At 49.5% G+C, this 18050-nt stretch overlaps 1 protein-coding gene across 1 annotated transcript in view; it reads left to right on the forward strand.

Moving 5' to 3' along the window:
• BUB1 (BUB1 mitotic checkpoint serine/threonine kinase) overlaps positions 1-18050 on the forward strand; it is an 850308-nt gene that overhangs the window by 266676 nt on the left and 565582 nt on the right. The window contains exon 14 of the mRNA XM_085611813.1: positions 9318-9411. Within this exon, the coding sequence (XP_085467939.1) occupies positions 9318-9411 (94 nt within the window). The remainder of the gene's footprint in view (positions 1-9317; positions 9412-18050) is intronic.

Consider the following 18050-nt stretch of genomic DNA (forward strand, 5'->3'; position numbering starts at 1 on the left):
GGTTCTATCTTTTGAGACCACTACCGTAACCTGTGGAGGTCCTCAAGGTGTAGTCTTCTTGTCAAACGTCTACATGTGATCTTTACTTCTGAAATTACACACTTATTGAGTAAAGAAAAAATGTGTCCTATTGTCCAACATCTGTTATATGGAATTAAATGTTGTTGCCCACATCTTTACATGACAGTTCTCATGTCTATCTTGGTCTCATCCACGTGGGTCTCCTGAAGTACTGTTCCTTGTTTTTGGTTTGAATTTGCTTTGTTATGGTAAAGGCATGGGCTGTATTGGTGGACAGTTAGGTCTGAGACATTGGAGCATCTGGATCACAAGCAGACCCTTCCTCACCTAGAGTTTTGTAACTTGAACCTGAGGGAATTTCTGAATATTTGCAGAAAGTCTTCAATCTTATACTGGAAACAGGATTTCTTCCTAACCTATGGGAAGGAGCCATAGTAATTCCTTTGCATAAGAAGCCCAATGCTGATTCGGATGATTTGAAAAATGTTCATCCTATTTCTTTGCTGCCCACTCCTTCTAATGTTTTTTAAAGTGCATCAGTCAGGAATTGGTTACATTTATTGACACTCATGACCTCTTGACCCATCTCAGAAAGGGTTTAGAAGTGGACACAGCACTGAGACTTTGCTTATTGTGGCAGCAGATTCTATTGATTGCCAGGAGTACTAAGGCAGGGCGGCGATCCTTGTGATGCTTGACTTATCGGTGGTGTTCGACACAGTCTTGCCCCTACGCCTGGTCCAGCGATTGCAACATGTTGAGGTGCGTTCTACTTCATTCCTTTCTTTCTGATAGGCTTTGAATAGTCCGCTGTGGAGAATTCAAGGCTAAAGGCTAAGGCATGCAGCCATTTGTGGATGATGCAGGGATCCTCTCTGAGCCCCACCCTTTTTAATCTTTATATCTTCACTTTTGTGGAGCATGTGTGATCCTTCATCGTCCAAGACTTCTTAGGTGGATGACACACAAACCATTGTGTCCATTACTGATAACCGGTCTCTTGTGGCCGGTCAATTTAAAACAATGCATGATCAGCATCTAGATGAAAGAACTTCCTAAAGTTAAATGTGGATAAAACGGAGGTACCCAACAATACATTTGGTCGGAACTATCGTGGCCGGAGGCCTGTGGCTCGCCATCTACCCCTGTGGAGTTGGTAGAAAATCTTTGGATCCTCTTTGACAACTCTCAGGTTTGTTCACAGGTTGGCAGGACTACCAGCACTTGCTTCTATATCATCAAGTCTGAGAAAAAGCTTTCCTTTTATTCCTCTTGAACTGCGCAAATCAGTAATCATTTCCCTGATGACCTCTTACTTAGACTACTGTAGTGCACTCTAGATGAACATCAGTTATGCTTCTCTGAATAAACTTCAGGTGATTCAGAATGCGTCTGCATGTCTGAGTTTGAACATTCCAAAACATCACTTGTTCAGGGAAGGTATTTGCGCTCTCCACTGGTTACCAGTTAGAAAGCGGATAATCCTCGAAGTGCTTTGCATGGTCTTTCTGGTTTTACACCATAAAGGACCAAAGCATATTCACTCTTTCAGTTGTATATGCCACGTAGACTACTCGGATCAGCATTCTGCAGGAAGGTGATTGTTCAGAGGTTTTGCATTGCTAGATGGGGAGGACATTCCCTTTTGGTCGCTGCAGCAAAACTTTGGAAAACTATACCAGCTCATCTCTCAGTATTGGAATCTTTTTGTTTGCTTTGAAAACATCTTAAAACCAGTCTCATCTCTTTGTAAATTCTATTCCTTGATAGTTCCCCGTTCGCTAGTGTAGTTTGCTGTTTTTGGCTCAGCGCTTGGTCACCTTCAAGATTAATGCACTTTATAAATTTGTTTTCCATTTAATTAAAAGTGCACTATTCCATTGTAAGATGCTTGTTCGATGGAAGGAGAATCTGTCTACTTATCTATCTGAAAGAAACACGTTAGTTAGATTCCTCACCTTAGAATATCCCCAGGCGTCAGACTGGATCCGGAAGATTTTTCGTCAGCAATACCCCTTGCGCGTCGCTAGGCGTCGTCTGCGGCTCCGCGCCCGTCGTCGGCGTCGTGCGCCGGGATGACGTCGTCGGAGTACTTAGACGCCGCCCTCGCGCGCTGACGTCAGTTCTTCTTTTTTCCGTGCCAGTAAGCGCAGATCCGGAAGAGCTACCCCATTAGTCAATTTTTGACTACCTTTTTTGACTCTTTTTGGTCAATTCTCGACTCTGGTGCCGGTAGGATGCCTGGTTTCAACGCCTGCGACGACTGTCACCGACTGATGTCGGTGACCGATCATCACCGCCGGTGCCTGTACTGCTTGGGCCTCGACCACGACGCGGCGTATGGCCCTGACCTCGAAAGCTAGGCGGGAGCGGTCCCGCAAGCTTCTCGAGCTTCGCCACTCGGCTTCGCGTCACTCTCGATCCCGGTCCAGGAGGAGGTCCAAGGATCGGTCGCGGAGCCGCACTCGACATCGTCACTCGTCTGGCTCGAAGTCTTCGGGTAAGTCGAGGCACTCCAAGAAGTCCAAGAAGCGACACCGCTCTTCGGACTCCCCTCGCCGGTCGCACGACTCGGCCAAGGGTCCGGGTGGTTCCACCCCCGCGGCTCCGCAGGAGCCGCAGGCGCCGCGCAAGTCCCCATACCCGACGGTCCCTGGGACTGATGCGACACCGGCAGAGGTCAGTGCCTTCCTCTCGGCCATGAGGAGCCTGGCCCCGCCGTCGACGCCCGCTGGCGCGCCTTCGGGCCTCGCGGACTCGACTGGGCGACCTCGCATGCCGGCGGCTCCGGCCACGGCACCGTTGGAGGCTCCGGCCCCGCAGGTCCCCGAGGGGCCCGAGCCTGGGCCTCCGTCGAAGCCGGTCGACCTCGTTACGCCTCCTCCGCCGGCGCTGACACCGATACCACCCCCGACGCCGGCTCCAGGTGACGTCTATCCCCGGTTCAGCACCTGTCCGGTGCCGATGCGGCGCCGCCCGACGCCCCATCCGACGCCGCTAGAGACACATATTGTCTATCGACCGGCTCCGATCATTCCTCCTGTTTACCAGGAATCGGATGACGGGGGCGACTGGGAGGGGTCTGATGACCCTATGGCCCTTCAGAGCCAACTTGCACAGGACTGGGCAGATGAACTGGGGGAGGCCAGTGGGTTGGATACCTCTCCGGACACTGGATTCATCTCTCCTCCGACTGTGGCTTCGGAGGAGGGTGCAGCTTTTTCTGTGGTGCTGCGCAAGGCGGCCGAAGCCCTTGGGCTTGAGCTGCCTGCCGTGGCTGTGAGGACTAACATCCTCACTGAGGTGCTTCAGTCTGCCGCATGCTCCACTGAGCCTCTGCAGCCATTCAATGAGGCCCTCACTGACGTTCTGCAGGGCACCTGGTCCAAGCCCTCCACAGTCCCTCCTGTGGATAGGAACGTTGCCAGGCGCCACCGCCCTGCTCCGGGCGACCCCAGTTTTCTGTCCCAACACCCCACCCCCGAGAGTCTGGTTATCCAGGCCTCTACCTCCCAATCCTCCTTCCCGTCCGCTCCTCCGGACCGGGATTCCAAGAGACTGGAACAGTTTGGTAAGAAGCTGTTCTCTTCGCTCAGTTTGGGCCTGCGGTCTTTGAACACCGCCTGTCTCTTGGACCGTTATTCCTACTCTCTGTGGGATGCGGTGGAGGACGTGCTGCCACTGTGCCCGGAGGAGGCTCGGGCACGGCTTTCCTCGGCCCTGACCGATGGGAGAGATGCAGCGCGCCATGCAATCCGATGTGGACTCGACACTACGGACTCGACACTATGGACTCGCTGGGTAGGGCGATTTCTACCACAGTGGCGCTTCGACGTCACGCCTGGCTGCGGTCCACATCTTTTTCAGGGGATGTCCAGAGCACCCTCATGGACATGCCTTTTGATGGCGCTCGCCTTTTTGGTGACAAAGCGGACAGTGCGCTGGCTCGCTTCAAGGACTCCCGGGCTACGGCCACGTCCTTGGGCCTCTCGGCCCCGCGGCCACAAACTTCCGCTTTTCGCTCCTTTCGTGGCCAAGGAAGGGGCACCTCCTCACGTCCACCTAGCCACCAGCCGCAGAACCAGCCTGCACGCGGTCGCGGACGTGGTTTCCGCCGAGGCAGTACCGGAGGACGACGCGGTCAGTCCACATCCACCCCGGCAGCATCCGCCTCAAAGCCTTCCTAGTCCGAGCGTTCAGGCCCATTCCACGCTAGTGGGCGGCAGAGTTCGCCATCACCTGCTCCACTGGCGTTCCATCATGTCGGACAGGTGGGTGCTGCAAATCGTCCGAAGGGGCTACTCCCTCCCCTTCGAGACGAGCCCTCCAGCCATGCCACCGCAGCACCACCGTATCTCGGGGGATCATTTGCATCTTCTCCACGAGGAAGTTTCGGCCCTCTTGGCCAAGGGGGCCGTCGAGCGCGTTCCGAGCCCAGAAGTAGGTCGTGGTTGTTATTCCCACTACTTTCTGGTTCCCAAGAAGGGCAAAGGGGGCCTACGCCCTATCTTAGACCTCCGGAACGTCAATGCCTTCCTCCGGAAGGAACGGTTCAAAATTTTGACTTTGGCCCAGGTTCTAGCTGCCCTAGACCCTGGAGACTGGATGGTAGCGTTGGACTTGCAGGACGCATATTTCCACATCCCCGTCCTGCCGGCCCACCGGCGTTACCTGCGGTTCACGGTGGGTCAGGAGCACTTTCAGTTCACCGTGCTCCCCTTCGGCCTTACCAGTGCCCCTCGGGTGTTCACGAAAGTGATGGCGGTGGTCGCAGCTCATCTGCGCAGATCAGGGGTTCCAGTCTTCCCCTATCTCGACAACTGGTTGTTGAAGGCGGGCTCGCCCCAGGCAGTCGTCTCCCACCTCCAGACTATGGCGGATCTCCTGCATTTGCTGGGGTTTTCCATCAACGTGCCGAAATCACACCTGAGCCCCTCTCAGAAGCTCCTCTTCATCGGAGCGGTGCTCGATTCGGCGCAGTTCCGGGTCCATCCACTGGAGCAGCGGGTCCGGGATATACAGGCCCTGATTCCCATCTTTCGACCTCTATCCTGGGTTTCGGTCAGGCTAGTGTTGCGGCTTTTGGGGCTGATGGCCTCCTGCATCCTACTAGTGCATCACGCCAGGCGGCGCATGCAGGCTCTGCAGTGGGACCTGAAGTTTCAGTGGGCCCAGCATCACGGCAACCTGTCCAACCATGTCTTGATCTCGGAGGGCACTGCACAGCAGTTGCAGTGGTGGCTCACGGACCGCGATTGGGTCACGGGCAAGAGCCTCTCCTTACCCCTACCGGAGCATGTCGTAGTGACGGATGCGTCCCTCCTGGGATGGGGTGGCCATATGGGAGAGGCGGAGATCAGAGGCCTCTGGTCTCCGGCGGAGTCTCGCCTCCACATCAACTTGTTGGAGCTGCGAGCGATCCGACTTGCAGTGAAAGCCTTCCTTCCCTCTGTCCGGGAAAGTGTCGTGCAGGTGTTCACGGACAACACCACCGCCATGTGGCATTGCAACAAACAGGGCGGGGTGGGGTCGTGGACCCTTTGACAGGAGGCTCTGCGCCTCTGGACATGGCTGGAACACCAGGGCGTCACCCTGGTGGTTCAACATCTGGCAGGCTCTCTGAACGCCAGAGCAGATGAACTCAGCTGCCGGTGCATGATGGATCACGAATGACGTCTGAACTCCGAGGTGGCGCAAGGTCTCTTTCAGCAGTGGGGTGAGCCTTGGTTAGATCTATTCGCCACCGACGAGAACGCGCAATGTCAGCAGTTCTGCGCGTTGGAATTTCCAAGGCGGCACTCGCTTGGCGACGCTTTTCGTCGCGAGTGGAGTTGCGGTCTGTTGTACGCCTTTCCGCCTATACCACTTCTGCCCAGAGTGCTGAAGAAGATCAAGCGTGACCGGGCCCAAGTCATCTTGGTGGCTCCGGATTGGGCACGAAGGTGCTGGTATCCCGAGCTACTCAGTATGTTGACCGATCCTCCGATACGTCTGCCCCTTCGGGAGGATCTTCTGTCGCAGCAGCAGGGGACGGTCCTCCACCCGAACCTGTCCAGCCTCCACCTCCATGCGTGAAGATTGAGCGGAGGCAGTTGATGCCATTTTACTTGCCTCCTGAAGTCTGTGATATCATTCTGGCAGCCAGGCGTCCCTCCACAAAGATGGTATACGCCTGCCGGTGGAACAAATGTGTGGCATGGTGCACAGCAAAGGCTGTGGATCCCCTCTCCGCCCCTCGTTCTGAGGTTCTCCTCTTTCTTCTTTCTTTGGCCCGGCAGGGCTCTGCCCTGGGCACCTTGAAAGGTTATCTTGCTGCTCTCTCTGCCTTCTTACGGCTTCCAGATCAGCCCTCTCTTTTCAAGTCCCCTGTAGTGTCACGCTTTCTTAAAGGCATTACTCACACGTTCCCTCCTGTCCCTTTCGTAATGCAACAGTGGGACTTGAATCTTGTCTTGACATTCCTGATGTGCACTCCCTTTGAGCCTCTTCACACTTGTCCTCTTCATCTTCTAACTCTTAAGACTGCTTTCCTGGTGGCCATCACCTCGGCTAGACGGGTGAGTGAGCTCCAGGCTCTATCGTTCAAGCCTTCTTTTCTATCTGTTCATCCCGACAAGGTTGTCCTTCGGCCTCGTCCTTCCTTTCTTCCGAAAGTGGTGACCCCCTTTCATCTTGGGCAATCTGGCACCTTGCCCACCTTCTTTCCGCCTCCTCATCCTTCCAAAGAGGAAGAGCGGCTCCACCGTCTGGACCCAAAACGTGCGCTCTCCTTTTATTTGGACCGCACTAAACAGTTCCGAGTGGACGACCAGCTTTTCGTTGGCTACGTGGGTGCAAAGAAGGGAAAAGCTGTACACAAACGGACCATCTCCCGGTGGGTCGTTTTGTGTATAAAAATCTGTTATTCCTTGGCAAAAAAGGAACCGCCTGTTGGGCTGCATGCCCATTCTACTCGGGCCACAGCAGCTACTACTGCTTTGGGACGGGGAGTCCCTTTGCAGGACATCTGTCAGGCGGCAACGTGGGCTTCGCTGCACACGTTTGCCAGGCTTTATTGCCTAGACAGCCAAGTCCGGAGGGATGGCTTCTTTGGCCGTTCTGTCCTCCAGGACTTTCTGGTGTGATCTTGGTTCGCAGACCCACCACCGGGGTTGGTATTGCTTGGGTATCTATTCTAAGGTGAGGAATCTAACTAACATGTTTCTTTCAGATGAACAAGTTACTTACCTTCGGTAACGATGTATCTGTAAGAAACATTAGTTAGTTAGATTCCTCACCGACCCACCCATCCTCCCCGTTCTGCGAACTGACATCTAGGGTTAAGGCTATCCCTTTCAGGGCCCTAGAATTTTTTGGCACCAGTGTCGGTCTCTTGCATGGCTCTGCGTTCCTGGCGCGGAAGGCTATGTACAAGAACTGACGTCAGCGCGCGAGGGCGGCGTCTAAGTGCGCCGACGACGGACGCGGAGCCGCAGACGACGCCTAGCGACGCGCAAGGGGTATTGCTGACGAAAAATCTTCCGGATCCAGTCTGACGCCTGGGGATATTCTAAGGTGAGGAATCTAACTAACTAATGTTTCTTACAGATACATCGTTACCGAAGGTAAGTAACTTGTTCTTCATGCCCCAAACATTATTAATGAGTATTTTTTCCAGATATAACCAACAAGAGTTACCGAATCATGGGGTACTCTAGGTACTTCTGGAGAGGAATTTAATTGCATTTGGGACTATGCCTAGATCATTTCAGGATTCAACAGCATTAGTCTCTTGCAGAGCAGAAAAATAGGGAAGACCTGCTAGAGATAGGGGAGCTGAAAAACGGACAACCGTGTGTATTTCTTCTTTCTATTATAGGATATGCGTTCTTTTTTTATAATTAAGTGTTCACAGTTACCACTTGCTGTCTGGTGGCCTACCAGATGGAAATTGCTTGCTCTCCCTGTGACACCACTATGACAACCTCAGGCAGAGACACCCACATTCACCAGTAAGATTGGGAGAGGTAGACGCGTATAGAGGGAACGCCATTGTCTGCGGGGGTGTTTAAAGAAGTGATGAGAGGTTGCTTCATTACCCCTTCATATGGTTTCAATACAGTGACATAAATGAGTTGCTAAGACTGGAAAACAAGGCCAAGCTTTTATAGGATGGGCAGCAAATTATGAAAACTACAGTGTTTTCGTAGTGGAAACTATGGTTGAATGTGCATAGGCTTTTTTTTATGCCTCTTCAGACTTGGCTATAGCAAATACATGCTCAGACAACACTTGGTAGGTTGTAAGTTAAATTTGGGTGCAAATTTACATTTCCAGACTGGTATTGTTGTGGGTGGGTACCAGCTTTAGGGAGACGGCATTGTGGTAAAAGTTGGCCTTTGGGACAAACCATTATATTTAGGTATTATTTTGGACAAAATGAATGAGGACTGTTTAATAAACGAAAATTATAGAGATAGCAAAAAGGAAATCCCATTGAGGGAATCCGAAATTAAGTCCCTAAAGCTACAAACTGAGCCCTGTAGCAATACACAAGTATGTTAGATAGGCATTTAAGGGGCATCACTTACTCCATTTCATTGAAATAGACGACATAGCCCAGCCCCAGGTAACAAGGCCGTAACTAGTCTGAGGTTGATAGTATTCCTCTTGAGTGGAAGCTTGGTCTTGCACTATCTGAACTGAGCATAGTGGGGCTGGGCCAAATGTGCTTACACATGGTTGTTCCCTGTGTGTGGCACATAGTGGCAAAAAAAGGACTGGGTTGTGGCCCAGGTTCCATTCCTATTTTTCTGCTGTGCGGCATCTTAGTCCAAGCACCTTCTTTGTCCAATCACCTTATATGATTGAACTTCATAGATGCAAAGCTGGAGTTAATCTACATGTTACCACTGCCTCGAATAAGATGGTTGGAAGTCCACATGCTCCATTAAGTACTTTGTAACAATGACACCATAAAAGTTCTTTAGTCTTATTTTCTCTTTAAACAAAATGCTGCAAGATTTTAGTACAGTTGATAAATGATAAGTTGTGCATCAGTTTTTCATTGGGTGGAGCGCCTTGGTAGACCATCTGTATAAAGTATTGTGTGCTTAAAAAGAAATGTCATAATAACACTATTGTCACCTTCATCCAGATTTCTTTTTTTTTTTTACACTTGGGAATTTAGTGATGGCATAACTTTGCTTAGAAGAGTTGCATATTATCCCTTTGAGTTGTCTTCCTTATTATTGGCCAAAAATGTAATTAATTTGAAATCTTAGTTGACATGTAATGTATTTTTCATTATATTACAGGCAACTCCAACTTCAAAGGAGATTTGGGGACCCTTGATGTTCCGGCTGCCTTTTCGATCTTTGTGGATGATCCTGTGAAGAAAGCAAATGAAGGGTAAATTTCTTTAAAATTACTCAATAGCAGATGCTTGCTTTAGTCTGATGTTCGACTCTATACAATGTATCCTATGCCATTTCTGACCACATTACTTTTTTAAATAAGCAATTTTTCTAGGGCACATTTAATTTTGGGTAATTACCAAAACAGCCTGAAAACCATTGAAAATGCCAACTCTCGTCAGAAGTCTGAAAATAAATTACATTTCTTTTAATGGACAATTTATTTTCATGTTGTTTGTATGTATCATGGCTATTAAATGCATTAAATATTGGGTATAGGCTACGGTGGTAAGAAGATTTTTTTTTCAATAAAGAAACCAAGAAATATGAATCTGCTGAACCCATGTGCCTTTTCTTATGTTTATATTTGCAAATTATATTAATCTCTTGACTTGTTGGAATGCGGAATCATTGTTTTTGGTTTCAAATTTATAGGATTTATTTCCTAGGAAGTTTAAGGGGTGTTTAGCCTCTGATTCTCTGCACCCGTGAATATTATGAAAACATTAACCTTTGAATATTAAGATAGGTGTATTTGCAATTACCCCATACCCCTTGTCTGGTGTTTATTTTAATGAAATATTGGGTATGAACTGCCTTGCAATTTGTTAATGGTGGGATCTAGCTGGGTACTAATGACATTTCCAGCTAAGGCTTGTAAAATACAAGATCTGACTTACAAAACTGAGTGAAAAAAGGATTAGAACAAGTGGTATTTTCCCATACAGTCCTCGTCATCAAACTGCATTCTGTTTGTGAAATTCCAAAATGAAGAATGCCAGCCTGATTAAATCAGGTTGATAAAACCTCATTTTGGGGAAAGGAAATAAAGACTAATTACAATCTCCGCAAAAATAATTTTGTGTAAAGGTATTCCAAGCCCAGGTATGACTATCTGTTAAAAAAATGAGTGAAACCATTCATACAATACCAGTTGCACTAGGAACTCCAAAAGCAAATGTTTAATAATAAAAAAACCATAATTTTTTTGCAGTAGTCTTAGTCCGCTAATGCTCCATGTCTATCGTGACCCCGGACTTACAGAACACAACGAATGTAGAGGAGGGTGGGGATGGAGGCGGTTGCTTGGATGTGGTCAGAGTTGTTATGAAGGTTTTATATATTAAAAAAGTGCCCTCTGACTGTTGGGGGGTGGGGGATGGGCACTTGCCAAGGGTTAGCAAGTTAATGGGGGGGGGGTCACATTTAAAAAGAGAGTAAGGGGAAATGTAAAGCTGAAGGCGAACATATTGCTATTGGTTGTCACCACTAAACCACAGCATAATCTTCGAAAAACTTTTCAGAACCATTGAAGCTTGCTCACTGCAGGATGATTTTCATATATTGTGCCTGCTCCAAGTAGACAAACCCACCAGGCAAGAAATAACCATGCCAGGGCAAAGCTCCAGAGTTTTTTCAAAGGGCTTATTTTCCATCAGCCTGAAGCGGCCACCAATGGAGATGTTAATATGATGGGGAATCCATTCTTCCAGGAAGGTGATGCAGGAGCTATGTGGTCTTTCACTGTTCTCAAGAAAACCGAAAAGTATTATGTTAATTCTATTTTTTTTCTTTCTCCAGTATTGGATCTTTCATAGATTCACATGCTTGAATCATACCAGTCATCGTAGTGGGAGTCCCACAGTATACATATAAAAGCAGTAGGTAAGATTACTATTGGCTACCATGCAATGAAAAGTCAGTGCAATAGCCTATCTACCTTCTTTTGTAAAAAAAGAACCAAATCCAACCAATAGCCAATCAGGCAACGGCACCCTCTAGAACAATTCCAAGAGAGGCTAGGTTCCTCAGATTTTCTACCGCACGTCATGTTAAAGGGAGTCTCCCTGGGCTCTACTCAGTTTTCTCTGGTTTTCCTAGCGTTTTTCTCATCAAACATGTCTGGATCTTCAAAGAAAGGTCTCTTCAGGTCGTGTGGATCATGTGGAAAGAAGAGGCTGCATGCTGAGGATCCACATAATAGCTGCATCTACTGCCTTTACCCTCAGCACAAGGTAAAAGACTGCCAAATGTGTAGAACCTGCTCTACAAAAACCCTCAAGGACAGGGAGGGTAGATTATTTATTTGGCTTCAAAAACTAAAGTCAAAATCTGATGTTCTCAATGGAAACACCTAAAAGGAGAGAGTGATCTCTTGAATCTCCTGAAGTTTCCAAGAAGAAATCAGAGATCTCGCCACGAGGAGGCAGGTACCTCATTTCCTGCTGAGGAGAAAAAGCCTAAAGAAAGATAACGGCAAATATTCTTCAATCCATTCCATGAAGATATGTCTCAAAGAAGCTTGTACCACCGATAGCGTTAATTTCAGAATCACCGTTGACGAAAATACCATCATCTAAGCAAGTTTCTCCTTCCTCATCGTCGAAGAAATCTCCATCGGCGACGCCTGCCTCGTCGACGCTGCCGTGACGACGATTGCTGTACTGCCGTCGACCTCTTCGTCGACAACAACACTGATGCCAACGACTACAACTTTTTCATCGGCATCCTAGCCGACGATGGTGGTTCCGTCGTCGACGATCTCGTCAACGATACAGACGACTGCTTTCTTATTCTGTTATGTCCTAGTCGACGACGAAGACGCCTTTAACGTCGACGAAGCTTGCGGCGATGTGTCTCACGCCTGGTCGTAAGCGTCCATCTTCCCTGCAGCTTACACCAATGTATCCGTTGACGACGTTCTCGTCGATGAGGCAATTTTTACAAAAATCCTGCAATAGTTTCTCCTTTACCTCCTTCAACATTCTTGGAGGAATCTGATGATGATGGGATGTTTGGACCTACCGATAGTCCTTCCCAATTAAATGTTAAATATCAAGAAGATGATGAGGATTATGATTAATATTATCAACATGAATACCACCCTCCTCATGCTACAATGCAATATATTGAGCCAGTTTCTGAACCCATGGTCCACCTTCCTGTCGCAATGGTGCAGGATCGTCTTGATTTGTTACGAGATTATCGTACACGTTTTCCTACAGCACCTGTACCTCCACCCCCCCCATAGCAACCACCGCCTGTTGTTTCACCACCTTGTACCTCAGTACCTGTGTCTGCCTCTTCTCCTGTGGGGGATACTAGTGGGCCTCAGCAACAACAACAGCCAGATACCTCTCATGAGGGAAAAATTGAAGATACACAGCCTCAGAAAGAAGCTCAAAGAGATGAATGGGATGACTGTCATATCAACTCCAGCGTCTCCCTCTCCTCAGATGATAGAATCTCCGCCAGAGGACATAGGCGGCTTTCATGCTTTAATTGAGAGAGCAGCATCACGTTTTCAATTATCCCTGACAGTAAAGCAATCAGAATGCTTTCTTAATGATTTTAAAGACCTATCTAGGAAATCGGTTAGGTCTATTCCTATTATTGACCACATATGGGAAGAAGGATTGAAGGTAATTAGGACACCAGTCACAGTTATCCCTGTCTTGCCCAAAATTGACAGGAAGTGTAAGGCTCTAGACGATGCTCCAGCGTGTCTAATAAGTCATCCTAAGCCTGATTCTGTCATCTCACAGACTGCACAACGGAGATCCAGGAACCCTCTAGCAGCCATCACTGCACCACCTGATAGGGAAGGGAGGCGCTTGGATAATGTTGGAAAAAGGTTCACAACAACATCAGGAGCAACTGTTCGAGCTGCCAACGCTCTTGCGATCTTAGCCAGGTATGATCGACAAATGTGGTCGGACATTGCCCAATTTTTGGATCTCCTTCCAGATGACAAGAAGGTGGAAGCTAGAAAGATCCTGTTGGAAGGAGAAAGGTCGGCATCAAAAATTATTGATGCTTCCATGGATATTGCTTCTTTAGCTTTCCGTCAGCTTGCTGGTGCCGCTGTCCTTTGACGTCAGGGTTGGCTGAAGGCAATGATGTTCCGCCCTGAGGTACAAAGCAAGATATTGGATATGCCGTTTGATGGTGAAACACTCTTTGGCAAGCATATCGATGACGCCTTGCAAACTATCAAAATGGATACGGACACGGCTAAAGCTCTAGGAACGCTCCATTACAGAAAGACCCCCTTCCGTGGAGCACGAGGCAGGGGAAATTTGTTTTGAGGAGTTTATCAAAGGTACCAGCCTCAAACCTACACCTCTTACCGGCCATCCTACCAGCAGCAATAGCAATATCGTGCACCGCTAGTAGGAAAAGTAGCCTGCGAAGAAGACGTCTGTCTTTTGGCCGGTGACTTCCAAGAACCCCACTCTTCAATGGAGTCCTGATTTCCCAAGGACAGCTGGCCTATCCAGAAAACTCCAAGGACAGGGGATCCAGGGTGACTTGCAATCCCTGCCCACCCTGCACCAGAAGCCCATGGCCCGAGTCTGAGTGGCTTACCTGTCCAGTGGCGTCACCCCAGCAGTCCAGACCTCAACCCCTCAGCTGGACCCCACTAAGTTGCATGTAGCCTCTACACGATGGGTCCACCTGACTACGACTGGCTCTAACCAAGAAAATCTGACACCAAAGGGTACCCCTACATCCTCAGCCCCCGGCCTTTGGGGAGCCCAACTGACAGTGTCTAGACCTTACCCTGCATCCCAACTTACCTGGCCAACCGATGGTCACCTTCATCCAGCCTCGTGATCCAGCCTCGTGGTCCGAGTCTGCAGCCTCTTTGTGCGACTTAGAATCCCCATTGAAGAATATTGGGCATCCGACGCTGAATTGCCCCTGAGGCGCTGGTGGTGTAGCTTTGGTGCTGCCTTGTGGGCCCCCCCTCCCCCCATGCTCAACTTAACCCTTGGGGCCCTTGCCCTGAAAGCGCAGGTACCTCCCTGCAATCGAACATTGTTCAGAGCCCTCAGTCTCCTTTGGCTAACATTGGGCCCAGTGACCTCTGCCACTAAGTTCCCCTGGTGTTCATTGTTCATTTTTCTAGTTCCTGGGAGTCGTTAGCACGTTCCTAAGCCCAGGAGTTCTGTCTGAGAGTGTCTGGGGACCTCAGGAGGTGTGTTATTGACTCAAGAAAGATTGACTGTGACCACAAAAAATGGCTGACTGGACTTTGGCCTGACCAGAGAGGAAATTGTGGCATGTCGACCCTGCAAACAGAACCATCTTCGTGGACCGAGGAATCCCTGCAGAAAGACCCCATCAACAGCATCCTTCAAGCATCGTTGGCATACTTCATCCCTTGAATAAGGAACGATCCATAGGAATGCATTGCAACGTGGATGAAGTTCCTGGTAATGCTGAAGGACTGCTTCTTCTATAAAAGTAACCCGGCTGGCCCCTTTCTAACTCCCTTCTGGAGTTGGTTGTCCCAAGGGCTTCTACCCAACCTCATTGCCACTTAGAAACTTCTGAAATAGGCTTGCTTGCGATTGAGTGAAATGGCACTGATGTATTATTGCTTGTAGTATCTAATTTCCCCGAACACTGCGGTAGATCTTTTTGTTTCTAGTGTCTAATTCCTTAAAAAATGAGTCTTTTATAAACTGGTATCAGATTTCTTGTGTTGTGTGGATTTCTTCTTCAGTTGTTTGGGTGCTGTTTAAATGCTTTACACTTGTTCCTCTGGATAAGCCTTTCTGCTCGGTGCCACTGCTGCTCAGGATTGAGCGGAGTGTTTGATACACGAAACCTAAGGGTCCCAAGGGGATTGGTTGCACTACGACGCCATATAATACACCTCATTTACTCATAGATTGCGTCCAGCTTGGCAGATCCCATTGTTTGAGTGGCTGCCTCCATGGGGAGGATGACAGTTGTTCAGCCTTGGGTGGCTTTGTGCGTCCAATTGAACAGGAGGCCGCAGGAATCTAAGTGTGTAAAGTCCGTTGTGGAAAGGGGGGGGGGGGGGGGGGGGGGGGGAGGTCACGCAAACACTGTTCTAAAATTGAAGGATCTTCTCTTCCTATTTGGGGAATCTGATAGACGTCTAGCTGCAGATTCCTTACCTTTGAATTTCAAAGGCATCAGGCTGGATCCGTAAAGTTTTGCTGAGCAATACCCCTTGTGCGCGACGTCAGGTGGCTCCATTCGGCTCTGCGTGATGTCAGCGTTATTGTCGGTTAGGACGTCGCAGTGCCTATATAGGTGCCACCCAGGTGCGCGGACGTCGGTTCTTTTCTTTCCACGCCAGTTAAGTGCCAATCCGGGAAGAGCTGTCTCTTTTTGTCAGGCTTTTTCTTGACTTTTGTTGAAATTTGGATTTTTTAGACTTGTGCGAAGGATGTCTTCAAGGAAGATAGGTTTCAAGCCATACAGGACTTGTTCCCCCATGAGGTTGGTCACCGATCCCCACTACGTATGTCTTTGGTTTCTCGAGCGCGACCACGACATGAAGTCGTGTTCGGACGGTCAGGCGATGGGTTAGAAGACCTTGAGGGAGCGGGAGATGAAGTTACTCGCAGCCCGACCGTCAATACCGTCAAGTGAGACTCTGAGAAAGTCACAGTTCCGATTGAAGACAAGGTCGCCGAACAGCTCATGGAGGGCTAAGTCCTCTTCCTCCCATTCAAGTTCCTAGGGACACTCTGGGAAGAGGCATAAGAAGTCCAAGCAGACTCCATCTTTACCTCAACTGGCGTTCGTCGCCGTGAGATGTAAAGGGCACCAACGCTTTAGGCACAGTTCCGTGGAGCCAGAGTCAACTACGGATCTCCTCACCCCCCTCTAAACCCCCCCCCCCCCTTTCAGGGAGCCAAAGTGACTCCCGCTCAAATAGGAGGTTTATGAGGCCATGTGCCGCATATTTGAGCAGAACGACCCGGCTGGCGAGCCTTTTAGCCCGCAAAGTCAGAAGGGGCCCATTGGGTTCGACACAGTCTGTTCCTGCCGCGACTCCGGTGGGGTCCCAGGGATCCGATCCCAGATCCGGACTTCGGTCTTATCCGAAGTCTGTGCCTGCCACATCACCAATGTCCGTCGGTGGCGCAGGCCCCATCCTCATCCCTGACGACATGGAGCCGGAACTACATCGATCGCAATGTCACCAGAACCCAAAGTTTATATGTTGTTGTCTGAGCACTTTGAGGAAGTGCTAGGCTGAGGAGAGGATTGGTAGGGATCTGGGGTACCCTCTTGAAACCCAGGAAGTCTCTGAGGAGACTGTAGAATGGTATGCGGAACTTGGGGAGACTAGTGGTCTGGCTACTTCTCCAGATACTTGCATGCTTCCTCCACCTACGGTGGCTACGGAGGAGGGAGCATCCTATGCCATGGTGGTTAAGAGGGCAGCTGAGGTCCTTGGACTGGAGCTGCCCTTGGTGCAGGTCAGGACTAATCTCCTAACAAAGGTGCTTCAACCTGGGGCTTCCAGTTCGAAACCCCTGTTGCCCTTTAATGAGGCACTTACAGACGTTCTTCTAGGAACTTGGTCCAAACCCAGCACAGGGGCTCCTGTGAATAGGATGATTGCACGCCGCCATTGTCCAGCTCCAGGCGATCCAAAATTCCTCATCCAACACCCCATCCCAGAGAGTTTGATGGTGCAAGCCTCTACGTCCCAAGGCGCATTCCCTTCTGCCCCTCCGGATAGGAATCCAATAGTCTGGATTCATTCGCGAAGAAGTGGTTTTCTTCCTCCAGCCTGGCATTGTGGTCAGTGAATACCGCATGCATATCTCATTGCCATTGCCTTTGGAAGACGGTTGCGCAAGTACTGCCACAAGTCACAGAGGAGGCCTGGGCTGTGCTCTCCCAACCAGTCAAGGATGGGAGGGATGCAGCAAAATTCACCATACGGTGTGGCCTAGATACAACTGATTCGCTGGGCAGATCGATTTCAACGACTGTGGCATTGAGGCGCCACGCCTGGCTTTGTACAACTGGCTTCTTGAGCGATGTCCAAGCCAATTTGATGGACATGCCCTTTGACAGAACCCGCCTTTTTGGAGAAAAGGCAGACTCTGCCCTGGACAGGTTCGAGGCCTCTCAAGCTACGGCCAGATCCGTGGGCCTTTCCACCACCCCCTTGGGCAGTCTTCCTTTTGCCCCTTTTGTGGCAATGGAAGAGGTTTCCAGCCACATCAGTCATATCCCAGCTACCATCCCGCACAAACTACCCAAGCTGTGCAAGGACGTGGACGCGGTGCATTCCAATCTCGGAATGGAGGCCAGAAGTAGTCAACCACACTGCCACCAGATGTCGCAGCCTCCATGCAAAAGGAAGGCTGATCTGCAGGACGACACTACTCCAGTTGGTGGGAGAGTTCGTCATCATCTTCCCCACTAGAGATCCATAATATCGGACAAGTGGGTCTCACAGGTAGTCCAGGAGAGCTATTCCCTACCTTTTGTTTCTTTTCCTCCTCCTATTCTGCCAAATCAGCAACATCGATTGCAGGATTATTTAAAGTTCCTCCAAGAGGAAGTTATGGCTCTCTAGGCAAAGTGAGCTATTGAAAGAGTCCCAGTTTCAGAAGTAGACAGTGGCTGTTATTCCCGCTACTTTCCGATTCCAACAAACAAGGGGCTACGGGCCCTTTCAGGTCTTTGGACCTTCAATCTCTTCCTCAAAAAAAGAAGAAATTCAAAATGCTCTCTCTGGTTCAGGTCTCGTCTGCCCTAGACCAAGAAGTCTGGATGGTAGTGTTGGACCTGTAAGACGTGTAGTTTCATATCCCCATCCCGTCGGGCCTTCTGTGTTACTTGTGT

Source organism: Triturus cristatus, chromosome 6 (assembly GCF_964204655.1).
Source record: "Triturus cristatus chromosome 6, aTriCri1.1, whole genome shotgun sequence".
Lineage (NCBI taxonomy): Eukaryota > Metazoa > Chordata > Amphibia > Caudata > Salamandridae > Triturus > Triturus cristatus.